The 13,162-nt window shown below is 41.9% G+C and overlaps 1 protein-coding gene across 1 annotated transcript in view; it reads right to left on the bottom strand.

The window, feature by feature from the left end:
• The window catches only part of RNF150 (ring finger protein 150), a 427,096-nt gene extending 417,361 nt beyond the window's left edge, over positions 1-9,735 (bottom strand). Inside the window, exon 1 of the mRNA XM_006887018.1 lies at positions 9,255-9,735. Coding sequence (XP_006887080.1) covers positions 9,255-9,735 — 481 coding nt within the window. The remainder of the gene's footprint in view (positions 1-9,254) is intronic.
• Between the last annotated feature and the right edge of the window lie 3,427 nt (positions 9,736-13,162).

Raw genomic sequence — 13,162 nt, 5'->3', positions numbered from 1 at the left:
TAAAATATAATTATAGAAAAAAAAAAAGAAATACACTTCGACATAAAAAAACAAATATCCTTAACACTAGACCAACAGACAGTATTAAGGTAAATCAATAAAATGCTGACATTGTCAAGGATTTCATTGTGCTTGGGTCCATAATCACCACTCATGGAAGCAGCAGAGTGAACTAACTCAGTCTCATAAGGACAAATACTGCATAAGACCATTTTTGTAAAACTAGAAGGGTAACTAGTAAGATGTAGGTGAAAGTGCAAAGGGGAAAAAGGAGGGAGGCAGGGGACCTGAAGGTGAGGAGAGGAGGTGAATGCAGGCGGAACAAGTTTGGTAAGTAGAGGGGAAAGGTGAAGGAATTAGGATATATCTAGTGGGACCTGAAAACAAAGGTGATAGTATGCATAGATCAATGGTGATTTTATAAAACACAGTATATAGGAAAGATCATATGAAACACAATGAGAAGGAAGGAATGTGTGAAACAAAATATACACGAAGGAAACAATGCCTATGAATTTTGTATGCAAACCAATATAAAACAAAAAATAATAAAAGAAATAAAAATATGTATTACAATGGAAAAAAATCTGCATCCAGGACCTCTTTAAAGTGCTAAATAGCAAGAATATAACTTGAAGACAAAGGTATACCTGACCAAAGCCAGGTTTATTTTAAATTACTTCATATGCTTATCAAAGTTGGACAATTAAGAAAACAGTCAAAGAAGAAATAATGAACATACCATGAATATCAAAAGAACAAATAAATCTGTCTTAGAAGAAACACACAAATGCTTCTCCTTGGTGGCAAAGATGAAGGATGAAGTCCTTGGTGAGACTCCATCTCAAATACCTGGGGCATGTTATCACGGGAAGCCAGTCCTTGGAATGGGACATAATGCTTGGAAAGGGAGAGGGTTAGAGGAGAAGACGACCTCCAAAAAGATGAACTGACACAATGTTTACCAGCACAGTGGAAACAGAGGATAGTGAAGGATTAGACAAGGTTTCAATTTGTTGTACATAAGATCAACATGAGTTGGAGTTGACTCAGCGATGCCTAAAAAGAACAAAAAAGCTTCTTCACATGGGAGACTGGTAATTTAGTGCCTTCAATTCAGAAAACCCAGATTCATGGCCAATGACCTTTATTTGAACCATCACAGCCGATCAAAGGAAATTTAAATGTTATAGGGAGCCTCTGGTGGCCTGGAAGTAAGAAGCTGTACTACAATCCCAAAAGCATGCAGTTTGAATCCACCAGCTGTTCTGAGGGAGAAAGACAGGCAATCTCCTCCCTAATGATCACTGCCTCTGAAAATGCACTCGAGAATCAGCTATGGGTTGGTTTTAAGTCAATGGCACACAAAACAAGAATGATGCACATTTCAGTCAAACTTCCAAACACAGACTAGGGAAAAATGTCTGGCAATTTGCTACCAAAAACCAGCCAAGGAAACACTACGGACTACTACAACAGTATTTGTAACCAATCACAGATGGTGCAGGGAGAGACAATATTTTGTCCTGGGCTAACTCAAAAACAGCTGACAAGTTTCTTTACAGTGGTTAGAATGTAAATAGACCTGAAAAGAAAATACTTTTTAAATAGCTATAAAGATAGAATAAACGAAAAAAAAAAAAAACCCCACAAAAGAAAACAAAAAAAAAAAAGGATGAGTTAAATTCTCAGCACACAGCTATAAAAAAAAGAGCCTCAGTAAATAAAAATCCCTTTTTTCTCTCCCTAAACTTTTTAGAAGTCCTATCATATATTGTATACTACATTCTGGCCTTTTTTATTAACAAGGATGGATATGTTCTCTAAATATTTACTGGAATCATCTCTTCCTTTTTATCTTCTTTCCTATTTACTATTAAAGATTGTCTTTTATCAGGTCTTTCCATATTCTTTTTGGATGTTAGATTTCCCCATTTCTCTTTAACTGTGTGCTAACAATAAACAGAAAAAATAAAATTATCTTTTAAAAAGAAAATATATCAGTTACTGGCAATCTATATATACATATAAATCCACCACATTTATCATATATAACTTTATTAGAATGAGATTTCTGTTTAAACCAAGAGAAAGCAAAGATGCCAACAGTAGAATCTTGCAATGTTCAGGAAACATCAGAAGCAGCTACAATCAATACCTTGTCTCATCTCACTGTAACCACAAACAGAAGTTTCCACGGCTGTTCAGTAAAGAGCTTTACTATCATGAGTGAGATTTGAGGGAAAGTTTACAAAGCAAACTGACATTTTATTAAGTCATTCATACATATATTTTACATTCATTACAAAATCTACATATAATTACAATCTTCTCAGTCATTTTCTGTGATTTTCATCAATCCTATCCCACTAACTTCTTCCAATTTTCGGAGTTTCATCCCTGGCTAAGGCTACCCTTTTGATTTTATATGATGGTTTATTCTAAGGATTATCTCCATAGTATTGTATTCACATTGTTGTTGTTGTTGTTGTTGTGTGCCACTGAATTGGAACTTACTCATAGCTGAACCTCATAGCTGAAGGTTTTCAGAGGTTATAAACTGCAGAGGAGAAGACTTACTATCTTTCTCCTTTGGAGAAGCTGGTGGATCTGAACTGTAAACCTTTGGGTTGGCAGTGCAACTCCTTGCCACTAGGTCAGCAGAGATCCCTTTTGCTTATAAGGCCTATTATTTGGCTTAAAACTGAATTATAAAGGTACATTTTGTTCTGGGTTTGAAGGGTGACTAAAGGCTATAATCCCTACTGGACCCACAAACCTAACAATTTTTTCTTTCTTCGTTTTTGAGTTTCGCTCCACATTTTTCATCCACTCTCCCCAGGACCTTTTCCTGGAGTTTCTTTTAGAGTGGCCAGGAGTGTTACCAGAGCAACATGTAGGTCTTTTGGTCTCAGGGTCACGTTTCAGGTTGAAGTTCTTGTAATCTACTAGCTCTCTGAGCTAACTGGTTCTATGCAACTACATAAAGAGCTTGTATCCTAGTACAGGGCTTCAGTGAACCCTTGGAGGTATAATGATGCAGTGTGTGGTTTCTGCACGAAACTGTCATTGAGTTCAATACTTATTTACCAAAGCTAGCATTTATTGAATTTTGTGCGCCAATTATAAATTTAAATACTCTCCACATATTGTTGCTGTTGTGTTAGGCGCCATCAAGTCAACTATGACTCTCAGTGACCCTATGAACAACAGATCTGAATCTTGCTCTACCCTGTGCCAGCTTTATAATCTCGGATATGCTCGAGCCCACTGTTATAGCAATCAACTGAGATAGAATACTGTAATCCTCGAACTACCAAGGAAACTGAAGCCCCATACGAATAAGTCATGTACTCGGAGTTACGTGGTGAGAGGGTAGCAGAGCTGGGATACAAATCCAAATGGTTGGCTTGAGACGTTCTACTCCTAATTAGATGGTTTCCTAAAATGCTTCTAGAAATGTCAGGTATCATCATGCTTCTCAGACTACACTGTAAGAAGATCCACAGGCATCTGACCAGCTCTCAGGTGTAGGCTGGCTCCCATTGCCTTTAGCTGCAACTAAAGCTAGCTCGCTCACTCGCTCGTTCTTGAGCTCTCTCTCTCTCTGTGTGTGTGTGTGTGTGTGTGTGTGTGTGTGTGTGTGTGTGTGTGTAAGCAGCATTTCTTTCATTCTCACCAGGGAGAAACTTTCTTCTCTGTGTCCCTGTTGCTTTTCCTCAAGGCAAACTCAAGCAAAGGCTCTCTAAACCCCCAGTTCACTGCTTCTCATAGCCTTTATGTACAGAAATATAAATTTCTGGTCTAATAGGTTGTTTCATGGAAGATTTGACTCTAGATTTTCTATCTAGATGTAGATTGTTTTTCTATCTAATCTCTCTTCTGCAGGATTAATCACATTTGAGCTGAAAGTACAGGAAAGAACAAATAATAGAAGGTACAGAGAGGAAAATCAGTACAGTGAAAAACAGAAAAAGAATTAAAAGTATGATAAAAATAATTATTACTCATCAGATACATGGAAGTAAAGACTACCACTTCACAACCGTTAAACACAACTACCTCTAACCCAGTCACTGAAGAGTTGATTCTAAAATCAGGGCAACCCATATGGGTCAAAACGGATCTGTGCTCCACAGTGCTTTCAAGTAACTGATTTATTTTTTTTTCTTTTGGCAGCAGATTGCCAGGCCTTTCTTCCTAGATACTTCACTTCTATGTAGACTCACATCTCCATTTGACTAGTAGTAATCAATCAGGTCAACTGTCTTCCCTACTCAGGGGCTTTTCACATCCCCTTAATTCAATCCATTGCCAGCAAGTTAGAACCGAGACACAGTTGACCCTCTGATGAGTTATTGGAGGATGTAAATCACATAGGATGGGATTGCCTATCTTTCTCCTCCAGAGTGGCTGGCAAATTAGAACTATCAGAGAGGCACTGCCTTTAGATTAGCAGCATAATTACCTATGAGGGTAACCAGGATGGCTAAAATAAAAATCCAGATAACAAGTGTTGCCAAAGATGTGGAAATTGAAATCCTCACTCGTAGACAGTGAGCATGCCAACTGGTGCAGAACCCTTGAGAAAAAGTTGAGCAACTCCTCCAAAGGTTAAATAGGGTTAACATATTACCCATTAGCTCCACTCCAAAGTATATATCCATGTAAAAGCTTGTACCTGAATGTTCATAGCTTTATTCATAACAAAGGAGACGTAACCTACCTGTCTATCAACCATTGAATGGATAAATAAAATGTGGTATATTATACAATGACTATTACTTGGAAACAAAAGGAATTAAGTACCACTCCAAAGTTCAATATAGACAGTCCTTCACATCACGGTAAGTTAAAGAGAAGCCAGGTGAAAGATATCACATATCACAAGTTTCCATTTATATGAAACATATAAAATAGGTAAATTTTGAGACAAAAAGCCTATTAGTGGTTGATAAGAGCTGTGGGGCTGATAGGAAATGAGGAGTAGCTGGTAATGGACAAGGGCTTTTTTTTTTTTGGATGATGAAAATGTCTTTGATCGTGTTGATGGTTGCACAGCTGTCAGTATGCCAAAACCACTAAACTGGATGCTTTGGATGAGTAAACTGTATGGTATGCAATTATGTCTCAGTAAAGCTATTCTATTTAAGAAAACAACATAATTTAAAAACTGGTTACAAAATAAAATTTTTTGCCTGTTCCAGTAGAAGGGATAGTGAATGAGAAAATACAGCTATGGAAGTAACAAACGAAAACCAAACCCAACCCACAGCCATTGAGTTGATGCAACTATGCTTTTGGCAGCATAGTCTGTAGATGTTGTGCTGGTAAATAAAAAGGGCTCACATTTCCAGTCGTTCTAATCCACCAGTGACTCCAAGATAGCCAGATGAGCAGCTTGTATGACCTACAGTCAGAAACAACTCGATGACTATCTGAAGAAGTGGACACAAAATAGTAAAATTGCCCCTTAGGGTTTCCAAAGCTATAAATCTTGACAAAAGCAGAAAGCACATATGTTTCTCTTGTAACAAGTGGCAGGTTTGAACTGTCAATCTTTGAGTTAGCAGGTAAGTGGTTTAACCATTGTACTATCAGGTCTCCCTTTAAAAAGTAAGAAAATACAAAACCATGTAAGTAGAAAAAGGAAATACACACAATGAAAACAATAAAACTCTCTCTATTTAGTTGAGCTTCATGATATTGGGTTTGTCTTGGGGGTCATATCATTCCAAATGCATAGATACTAAATTTTGCATAGCTCTAAATTCAGACTTTCTCCTCACACGAAAGCTATTAATTCCAAAAATAAAGGATCGAGAGGAGAGGTGAGAGAACATCAGCATAGAATTCTGAGGTACTTTGTATACACAAACACACACTGCATCCCAAAATTACAAAGTAAGGATGTACTTCCCTAAGGTAAATTTAGAAATTTTAGTCAAATTTAACCAAAGGTTTCAAATTCTGCAGCTACATGTAAACACTACCAGCAAAACTTGCACTATCACAATCTGCTATTCAAAAGAACAGGTTCAGAGTACAGTGAAGGGCTATCATGATGACCCACCTATATCTCTTTAATAAGATGTCCCTTTGTAATGGGAGTGTTATGGATTGAATTGTGCCCATTCCAACAAGTGCTGCTACTCTCTATACTTGTGACTATGATTCCATTTGGGAATGAGCTCTCTTTATTCGATCAAAATAACAGTATTAGTGTAAAGAATATTTTAAGCCAAACTCTTCTGAGATATAAGAGATTAAAGTCCAAGTGAGCTAACAGAGATGCAGAAAGATAGATGCCATACAATATAAAAATCACCAGGAATCTAGACCCTTTCCTAAAGCAGCCAGCCATTATTTCTGTATTGTTGTCGTTGTGTGCTGGAGAGTTGGACAAGCCCCATAGTTGACCTCTGGAGGGTTTTCAGAGGCAGTTAAACACACGGTAGGAGACTGCCCATCCTTCTATGGAGCTGCTGTGACCTCCGACCTCGTGTCTTTGGAATTGCAGTGCAGCTTTTTGCCACTAATCCATCAGAGCGCCTATTTCTGGATTGTTGTTATGTGCTGTCAAGTTGCCTGAAACTCAAATGTACAACAGCTCTGAACCTTGCTCTATCCTGAGGCATCCTTATTGTCTCTGACACACCTATCTCTATTACCTAGTCAATTTCTCTCATCCTTCTCTTGCACTGTTTCTCTACCCTCCGAAGCATAACGACCCTCTCCAAAGACTGGTCCCTCCTTGCAACATGCTCAAAGTACGTCAGATGAAGCCTCAGAATCCTTGCCTCCAAGGAGCAGCCTGGTCTCACCCTCTCCAGGATGAACCTGTTTGTTCTCATACTCTTCTCCAGCACCACAGCTCAAAGGCATCAATTCTCTTTCTATCCTCTCTAGCTGTGAAAAATAGGCCAGGTGCTGATTGTGGACCAGATCATCAACTGCTCATATCCAAATTTAAGCTGAAGAAAATTAAATCCACAGGAATCAAAATTTGACCTTGAGTCTACTCCACTCAAATTTCAAAACCATCTCAGGAACAGGTTTGAGGCCTTGAACACCAATGAACAAAGACCAGATGAGCTATGGGAAGATTTCTGCACAGCGCTAGGTAGCTAAGACAGTGACTCTAAAATAAAATCATGTGCTCTCTGACTACAGTCAATGACCTCTCTTATGTTAGATGATAATATGGAAGTTTCATGGTTGTTACTAGATACAGTATAAAAATATTTTGGCAATAAAAACTACTTAGTTAACAATTTACATTTTTCCTCCCTCTAATTTGAAACTGTTACTAAATGCTTTACTCCCACTATTTCCTAATCATTTTTTGCATAAGAAGCCAGCTAACTTCTCAAAAAAAGGCAGTCTATTAACTGATCCACAGTGTCAGAATTTCTGGAGGGCTCTTTTAGACAGGAACAAACAATGCTCCCTATTTTACATTTGAAGATGATGAATTTAAGATTTCAGCACAAATAGACATTTAAAGAAACTTGCAAAGTCTATTAACAATCTTCTTGGAGTTTAAAGACTCTCCCCCAAAAGAAAATTCTTCCCTTTATACTCATCCAAGATCTTACATCCGAAGTTTGTTTATTTAAAGATACTTAACACAACTTAGAGATCTCTCTTAGTGTCTTTAAAATTCTTAAATACTATAAAGTTGAAGTAGAGTTCCTATGACTAAGATCAGAATACAATATGTTACCCCCCAGAAAACTGTTGAGATTAAGAAAATATGCCAGGCGTTTCTTAAGTGTTGCATGGTAACTTTATTAAGACGTTAACTGCCTCTCTTCTTCATTAATTAATTCACTGCATTTTCTAGTCACCTGTGTCAAAAGTCCTGCCAATTTCTCCACACTTACTAACCTGTTTGTCTTATGGCTGAAATAGTTTCTTGACAGAAACAGCTGGTGTAGATTACTAGAGATAAACCAACTGCATATTGCACCAATAAGTGACATAACTCTAGTAATGGAAATCAATACCCAAACCCCCACCACTCCTTCCCAGAAAAAGTAGCCAAAGGTTGGTCTACTTCAGTAGCACAACAGCTTATTCACACTTGACTTTTAAATAAAGCATTTTCCACTAGATGACTCCAGACAAGAAAATGTGTCGTTTCTCCTCTACCTCAGTCTAGTTGTCACAGAAACCCCTTTGTGGAAACTGCACCCACTTCTCAAACACACAAAAACAATCAGCAATCGTGGACACACGGCTATGAGGCCACTGAAACTAAACAAGCCAAAATAATCCTCTCCGAAACCCCTTTTAGTGCCTACCATGGAAGCCCCGCTTCTGCCTGGCATATACGTAAACACCCGAGTTAGGGGAGAGAAATGATGAGTAGGAAGCTGGTTAATTGCAACTCCCGCCCTTCCCCCTGAGCCTCCCTCCCCACCCCCCGAAAGTGAATGAACTTCAAGTCCTGGCACTGTGCGATTATTAAAAACTTTTTTTCTTTCTACCCTGCAATGGGCTTATTCTAAAAAAAAAAAAAAAGAATACTTTCAGTACATTTTACCTCCGGATCAGATAAAGGAAGCAGTGCTGGCAAACTAGGCATAACTTCAAGCCACCATCTTCCACTTACTTGTTGAGGAATTATTTACTACTGTGTTCTCCTGTCAGCTTCGCTAGATGACGGTCTGGTGGGGCACAGTACTTTTAAGATGATTGATAACATGAGTAAACCAAAGAGGAGGGACTCTCAATCTCCCAGGAAAGGTCTAACACCTGACATGAAGAAGCAAGTTCACGGTTGTGGTAGCTACCAGCAGGTAACCCTACCCTCCTCTAGATACACAAACGCCTGCACCAGGGGCTGAGGCACACAGCCCAGGGCTGAGAGTGTTATCAGATCTACCAATCCCAAACAGGTGCGGGACCCTTCACTAGCAGAGAACAATACACAGTCAGCTCCAAACCGCACCCTTCAGATCCTCCTCGGAAAAGTTAGCCCACCCCAGTCAACCCCTCGCGATGGGCACTCTATCAGGTGGAACACATGCTCTCCTTTCACTCTCAATGGTCAGTCTTCTCCTCTCTGCACAGCCCTTGAAGCGACACGGAACAAAAACTTATTAGGTTATAGGAAGCGAGACGCATCTTCTGCGCAGCCATGGGTTCCCCAGAAAAGATGTGGGTGGCAGTCTCTCGATTCTTCTGGGAGCCTCCATCACCCCGAGTGCCCCTCCCCAGAGGTGCCCCTGCCCGCCGGGGCCACTCACCTGTGTCGGGCATAGTGATGGTCTCGTTGGTGTTGGAGCCCACGTTGAAGATGACCACAGCGGAGGCGTTCTGCAGGAACGCGTTCCGGATCTTATCCCTGTAAGTGCAGTTGCCCTTGGGGATGAGCGCGATCCAGCTCTTGCCCTGGGCAGGGACAGCGAACTTGGTGTTGGGGTCGCAAGCCAGGCGGTCGTGCGCCGAGCTGGCCATGACCACCTCCCCGCGGGCGTCCTGCTTGGGCGAGTGCTCCCCGTAGCGCCCGCACTCGGTCTTCTCCGTGTGCAGCTCCGCGCCGCCGCCCGCCGCCCCGGCCCCAGGCTCCAGCGCGGGCTCGGCGTAGGTGATGTTCACGAAGGCAGTGTACCATTCCTCCTTCTCGGCCACGGTGAAGTCCAGGCAGAGCAGATGCACGAAACAAAAGGAAAGCAGCCATGTTGAGAGAGCCAGACTGCGGCACGCTTGGATGAGAGACATTGCCATCTTTCTCCGCCGGGGGCCCCCCTTCCCGCCCCCCGCGCCCTCCCCCGGGCCCGTCCCTCGTCCCCACCCCCGGCCAACCCTGGGCCGGCCGCTTCTCCGCCTCCTTCTCACTCTCGGGCCTCAGGGGCCCCGGCCCGGACGCGCAGCCGCCGCGGGGACTCAATTCCGGACCAGCCGGCGGCCTCTTTCTCTCTCAGGCCGACCGCGGAGACTGCATTTTGCTTTACGGGCGCCCCAGCGTGCGCGGGGAGGCTAGGACGCTCAGGGGCTTGCTGAGGAGTCCGACTGGCAAGCGTCCTGCTCTCTCTTCGGCTTCTCGTTCTCTTACAGGAGTAGCAGAGGTTCCAGGAGCGTGTGAGTGGCGGCTCTGTGCTGTCCAGCCCCGGCGAGGGGAAACGCGGCTGCCTGAAACCCAACGCGGTGTCCCAGCCGCCGCCGCCGCCTCCGAGCGCTGGAGGAAGAAGGCAGCTGCTAGCGGGTCCAGCGGAGCAGCCGCGGCCGCTACTACTGCGCGCCGGGTCTCTCAGACTCGGGGGCGCTGCGTTGGTCGCCGCCGTGTGGCTGCACCGAGGGCGCACACTTGCTGCGGGAGGGGCTGGTCCGGGGGTAAGGAGAGCTGGAGAAGTGTACACGATCCGTGTATGTGTGTGTTTGTGTCTGTGTGTGTGTGTGTGTGTGTGTGTGTGTGTGAGAGAGAGAGGCAGAGCAGGATGTGTGCGTGCAAGGAGGGGCTTAGTGTGATGTCAAAGCTTCTGGGCTTCACTTGCCTTGCTCCGCTCATTCTCTATGGACGGCAGCGACCTCTACTGGGACTGAAATCAACCCCACTCTTCGATTGGACCCAGTTAGAAAGAGACCCTTAGGTTCAAGAGTACGGAAAAGACTTTTGGCCCTTTAGATCAAATGAAGTGTATATACTTCTTGTGCCTCTTGTGAACAAATTTACAGTACTTTAGGATCTTTTCTGCTGGAGGGATTACAGCAGGCTCCCTTATCATCCTAAAGCCAAACAATTAAACTGATAGCATGACTTGATAGCATTTCTGGAATACCCAGAGTAGTGACAATGGAACTTTCATAGTGCAACAGCATCACCTACAGCGCTCATCAGATCAGAGACTGCTGGACTCCACTTTGCATTTTCTCATTCAGAAGGTCTAGGATGAGGCCTGAGAATTTGCATTTCTAACAAGTTTCCACAGCCCGGGTGGCATAGTCGTGAAGCCCTTAGCTGCTAACCAAAGGAAGAAAAGATGTGACAGTCTGGTGCTCTAATAGCATCGACAGTTTCACAGGGCGGATCAGCTCTGACCTATTGGGTGGGTATCAGGCAGAATCCACTATGTGGGCTTTCAAACAAGACTTCAGGTGATACTAATATTGCTCGTCTACGTCTTTCCTCACATGTTGAAGGAAACATGTGGCATTTGTTTCCTTATAAAGAGGTATTTTCTGATTATGAGAAAAGAAACTGGATAAGGAATATCTGCATGGTGTTTATATTGTTGTCATGACTGCTAACAGAGGAATCTGTGTCAACAGGCAAGGGAGTTTTGTTTGGAGTATTGTTTATAGTATGTTCTTCAGTTGTACATGGAGATCACAACTAGTCAGCAGAGAGTACAGTCCCTCTAGAGTAGTGAGCTCAATACTGTGACACAGTACAATTCCTTACCAGTTAAATTCTTGTTAGTCCTCGGTATCTCCTTGTCTTGGAACACCTGCTATAAAAAGTTTCTAAAACTGTTTCTGTGATAATTTTTATCATTCACACTATACTTCTACTTAGCATTTTTTCACAAAACCTGCAATCAAATTGATATTTTTAAAGAGTCTGTTTGCCCCCCCCCCCAGGATCTTACTATGGTTACAGCTTTCTGGTAATGATTGTCCATCACCACAGTGTGTCTTTTTCAAGCAGCTCCATGAACAGCTGGTGACAGGTTAGGGAGAGCAGGAAGTTCTCGCTATGCCCAAATTAGAAGCAGGCACAAGGAGAACTCCTTTGAAGAATTTGTCTCTATGGTATTTGCTGTGCTGATTTGTAGGTTTTCGTAGCTTTTTCAGTTTAGAAAATGGGCTCCTAGGCAACTAGGATAGTGCTTTTTATAGTGCTGGATGCCAAGGCAGAAAAAGTGGAGACAGCTTGGTTCCTGGTTCTTCAACCTCTAGAGATCTGAAGAGATCGTTAGATAGATAGAAACTTCTGGATAGGTTCTGTACAGATACCGTTAGCAAAACCACATGGCTCCCCAGATCTGTCTTGCAATTTTTCTCCAGCTACAATACTTGGGATTTCTGGTCATTAAAAATATAGAACTATCCCTTTTCTTTGGCAGTGTTTTCATAGGCTGAAAAGATGTCAGCATCAATGAGACCAAAGAATGGCCAATTTAATGATCAAGGCATTGGGAAGTTAAATGTTGAATATAAGAGTAGATTTTTTTTTTAAACTTTGTGAAAAGTGGTTTATGCCAAGTCAAGTTCTAACTAATGGAGATCCCATATGTGTCAGAGTAGAATTGTGCTCCATAGTGTTTTAAATGACTGATTTTCCAAAAGTAGGTTCTTCCCCTGAGGTGTCATACATATATTAGTTCAAACTATCAATATTCCAGATAGCAGCCAAGCTTAAACATGAAATAAAGTAATAAAGAATACCAAGATACTGGATTTTACTTAATAAATTTATCATAAAAACTGTCATAGGCACCTGCAGTGTGAGAACTCTTGAAAATTGGCTTTTGTAGCCATTATGTTAGCCCCTGCTAGGGGCATGGTCTCCAGCTACCTTAACTGCAGACACATGGTCTTGCCAATCATTCACAGCTGTGGGGTCAATAGAAGAACGTGCTTTCCACACAGTGAAAAACCACTACTATAGTGGTGGAGAGAGGGTAAATATACAGTGGCACTGTTGTGAAAAAAAACTGTAGCAAGGTGTAACCAGATGAATCCTGGAGCTGTATGAGTGAAGAGAAAGGCTGATTTGTAAATGATACAAAGTTGGCTGGACGATTGAGGAAATCAGAGGCTTCTTGCACTAGGGACTGCTGACTGAACCTAGACTTTCACTGATTTAGGAACTGTGTCTTGTTAACCTGCCTTTGGACTGCTGGACTAAATCTGAATTTGTATCACGTGACATTCTTTGTCATTGCCACTCTCCAGCCTACTTCCCTAATAAACTCTACAACCATGAGTACAATCTGTGAGTCAGCAATGAACATTGGACCAATGATTGGTAGGAAAAAGGTAAGAAAGCTTGTGGGGTGACATGTATGTGTATGTAGCTAAGTGTTGGTGCTACAAATATTATTGGTGGAGAAAGTTCCCCCTTATGAAGTAGGTAGAAGTCAGAAATGGCCAGCTGTTCCTTTTGCAATGAAGAGTCTTTTAAAAAAAATGTTCTTTATATATATAGATA

Source organism: Elephantulus edwardii, unplaced genomic scaffold, assembly GCF_000299155.1.
Source record: "Elephantulus edwardii isolate Elephantulus edwardi_28Jun2011 unplaced genomic scaffold, EleEdw1.0 scaffold00053, whole genome shotgun sequence".
Taxonomy (NCBI): Eukaryota; Metazoa; Chordata; class Mammalia; order Macroscelidea; family Macroscelididae; genus Elephantulus; species Elephantulus edwardii.
The sequence above is the reverse complement of the archived record's forward strand: the minus strand, read 5'-3'. Positions and strand labels throughout refer to the sequence as shown.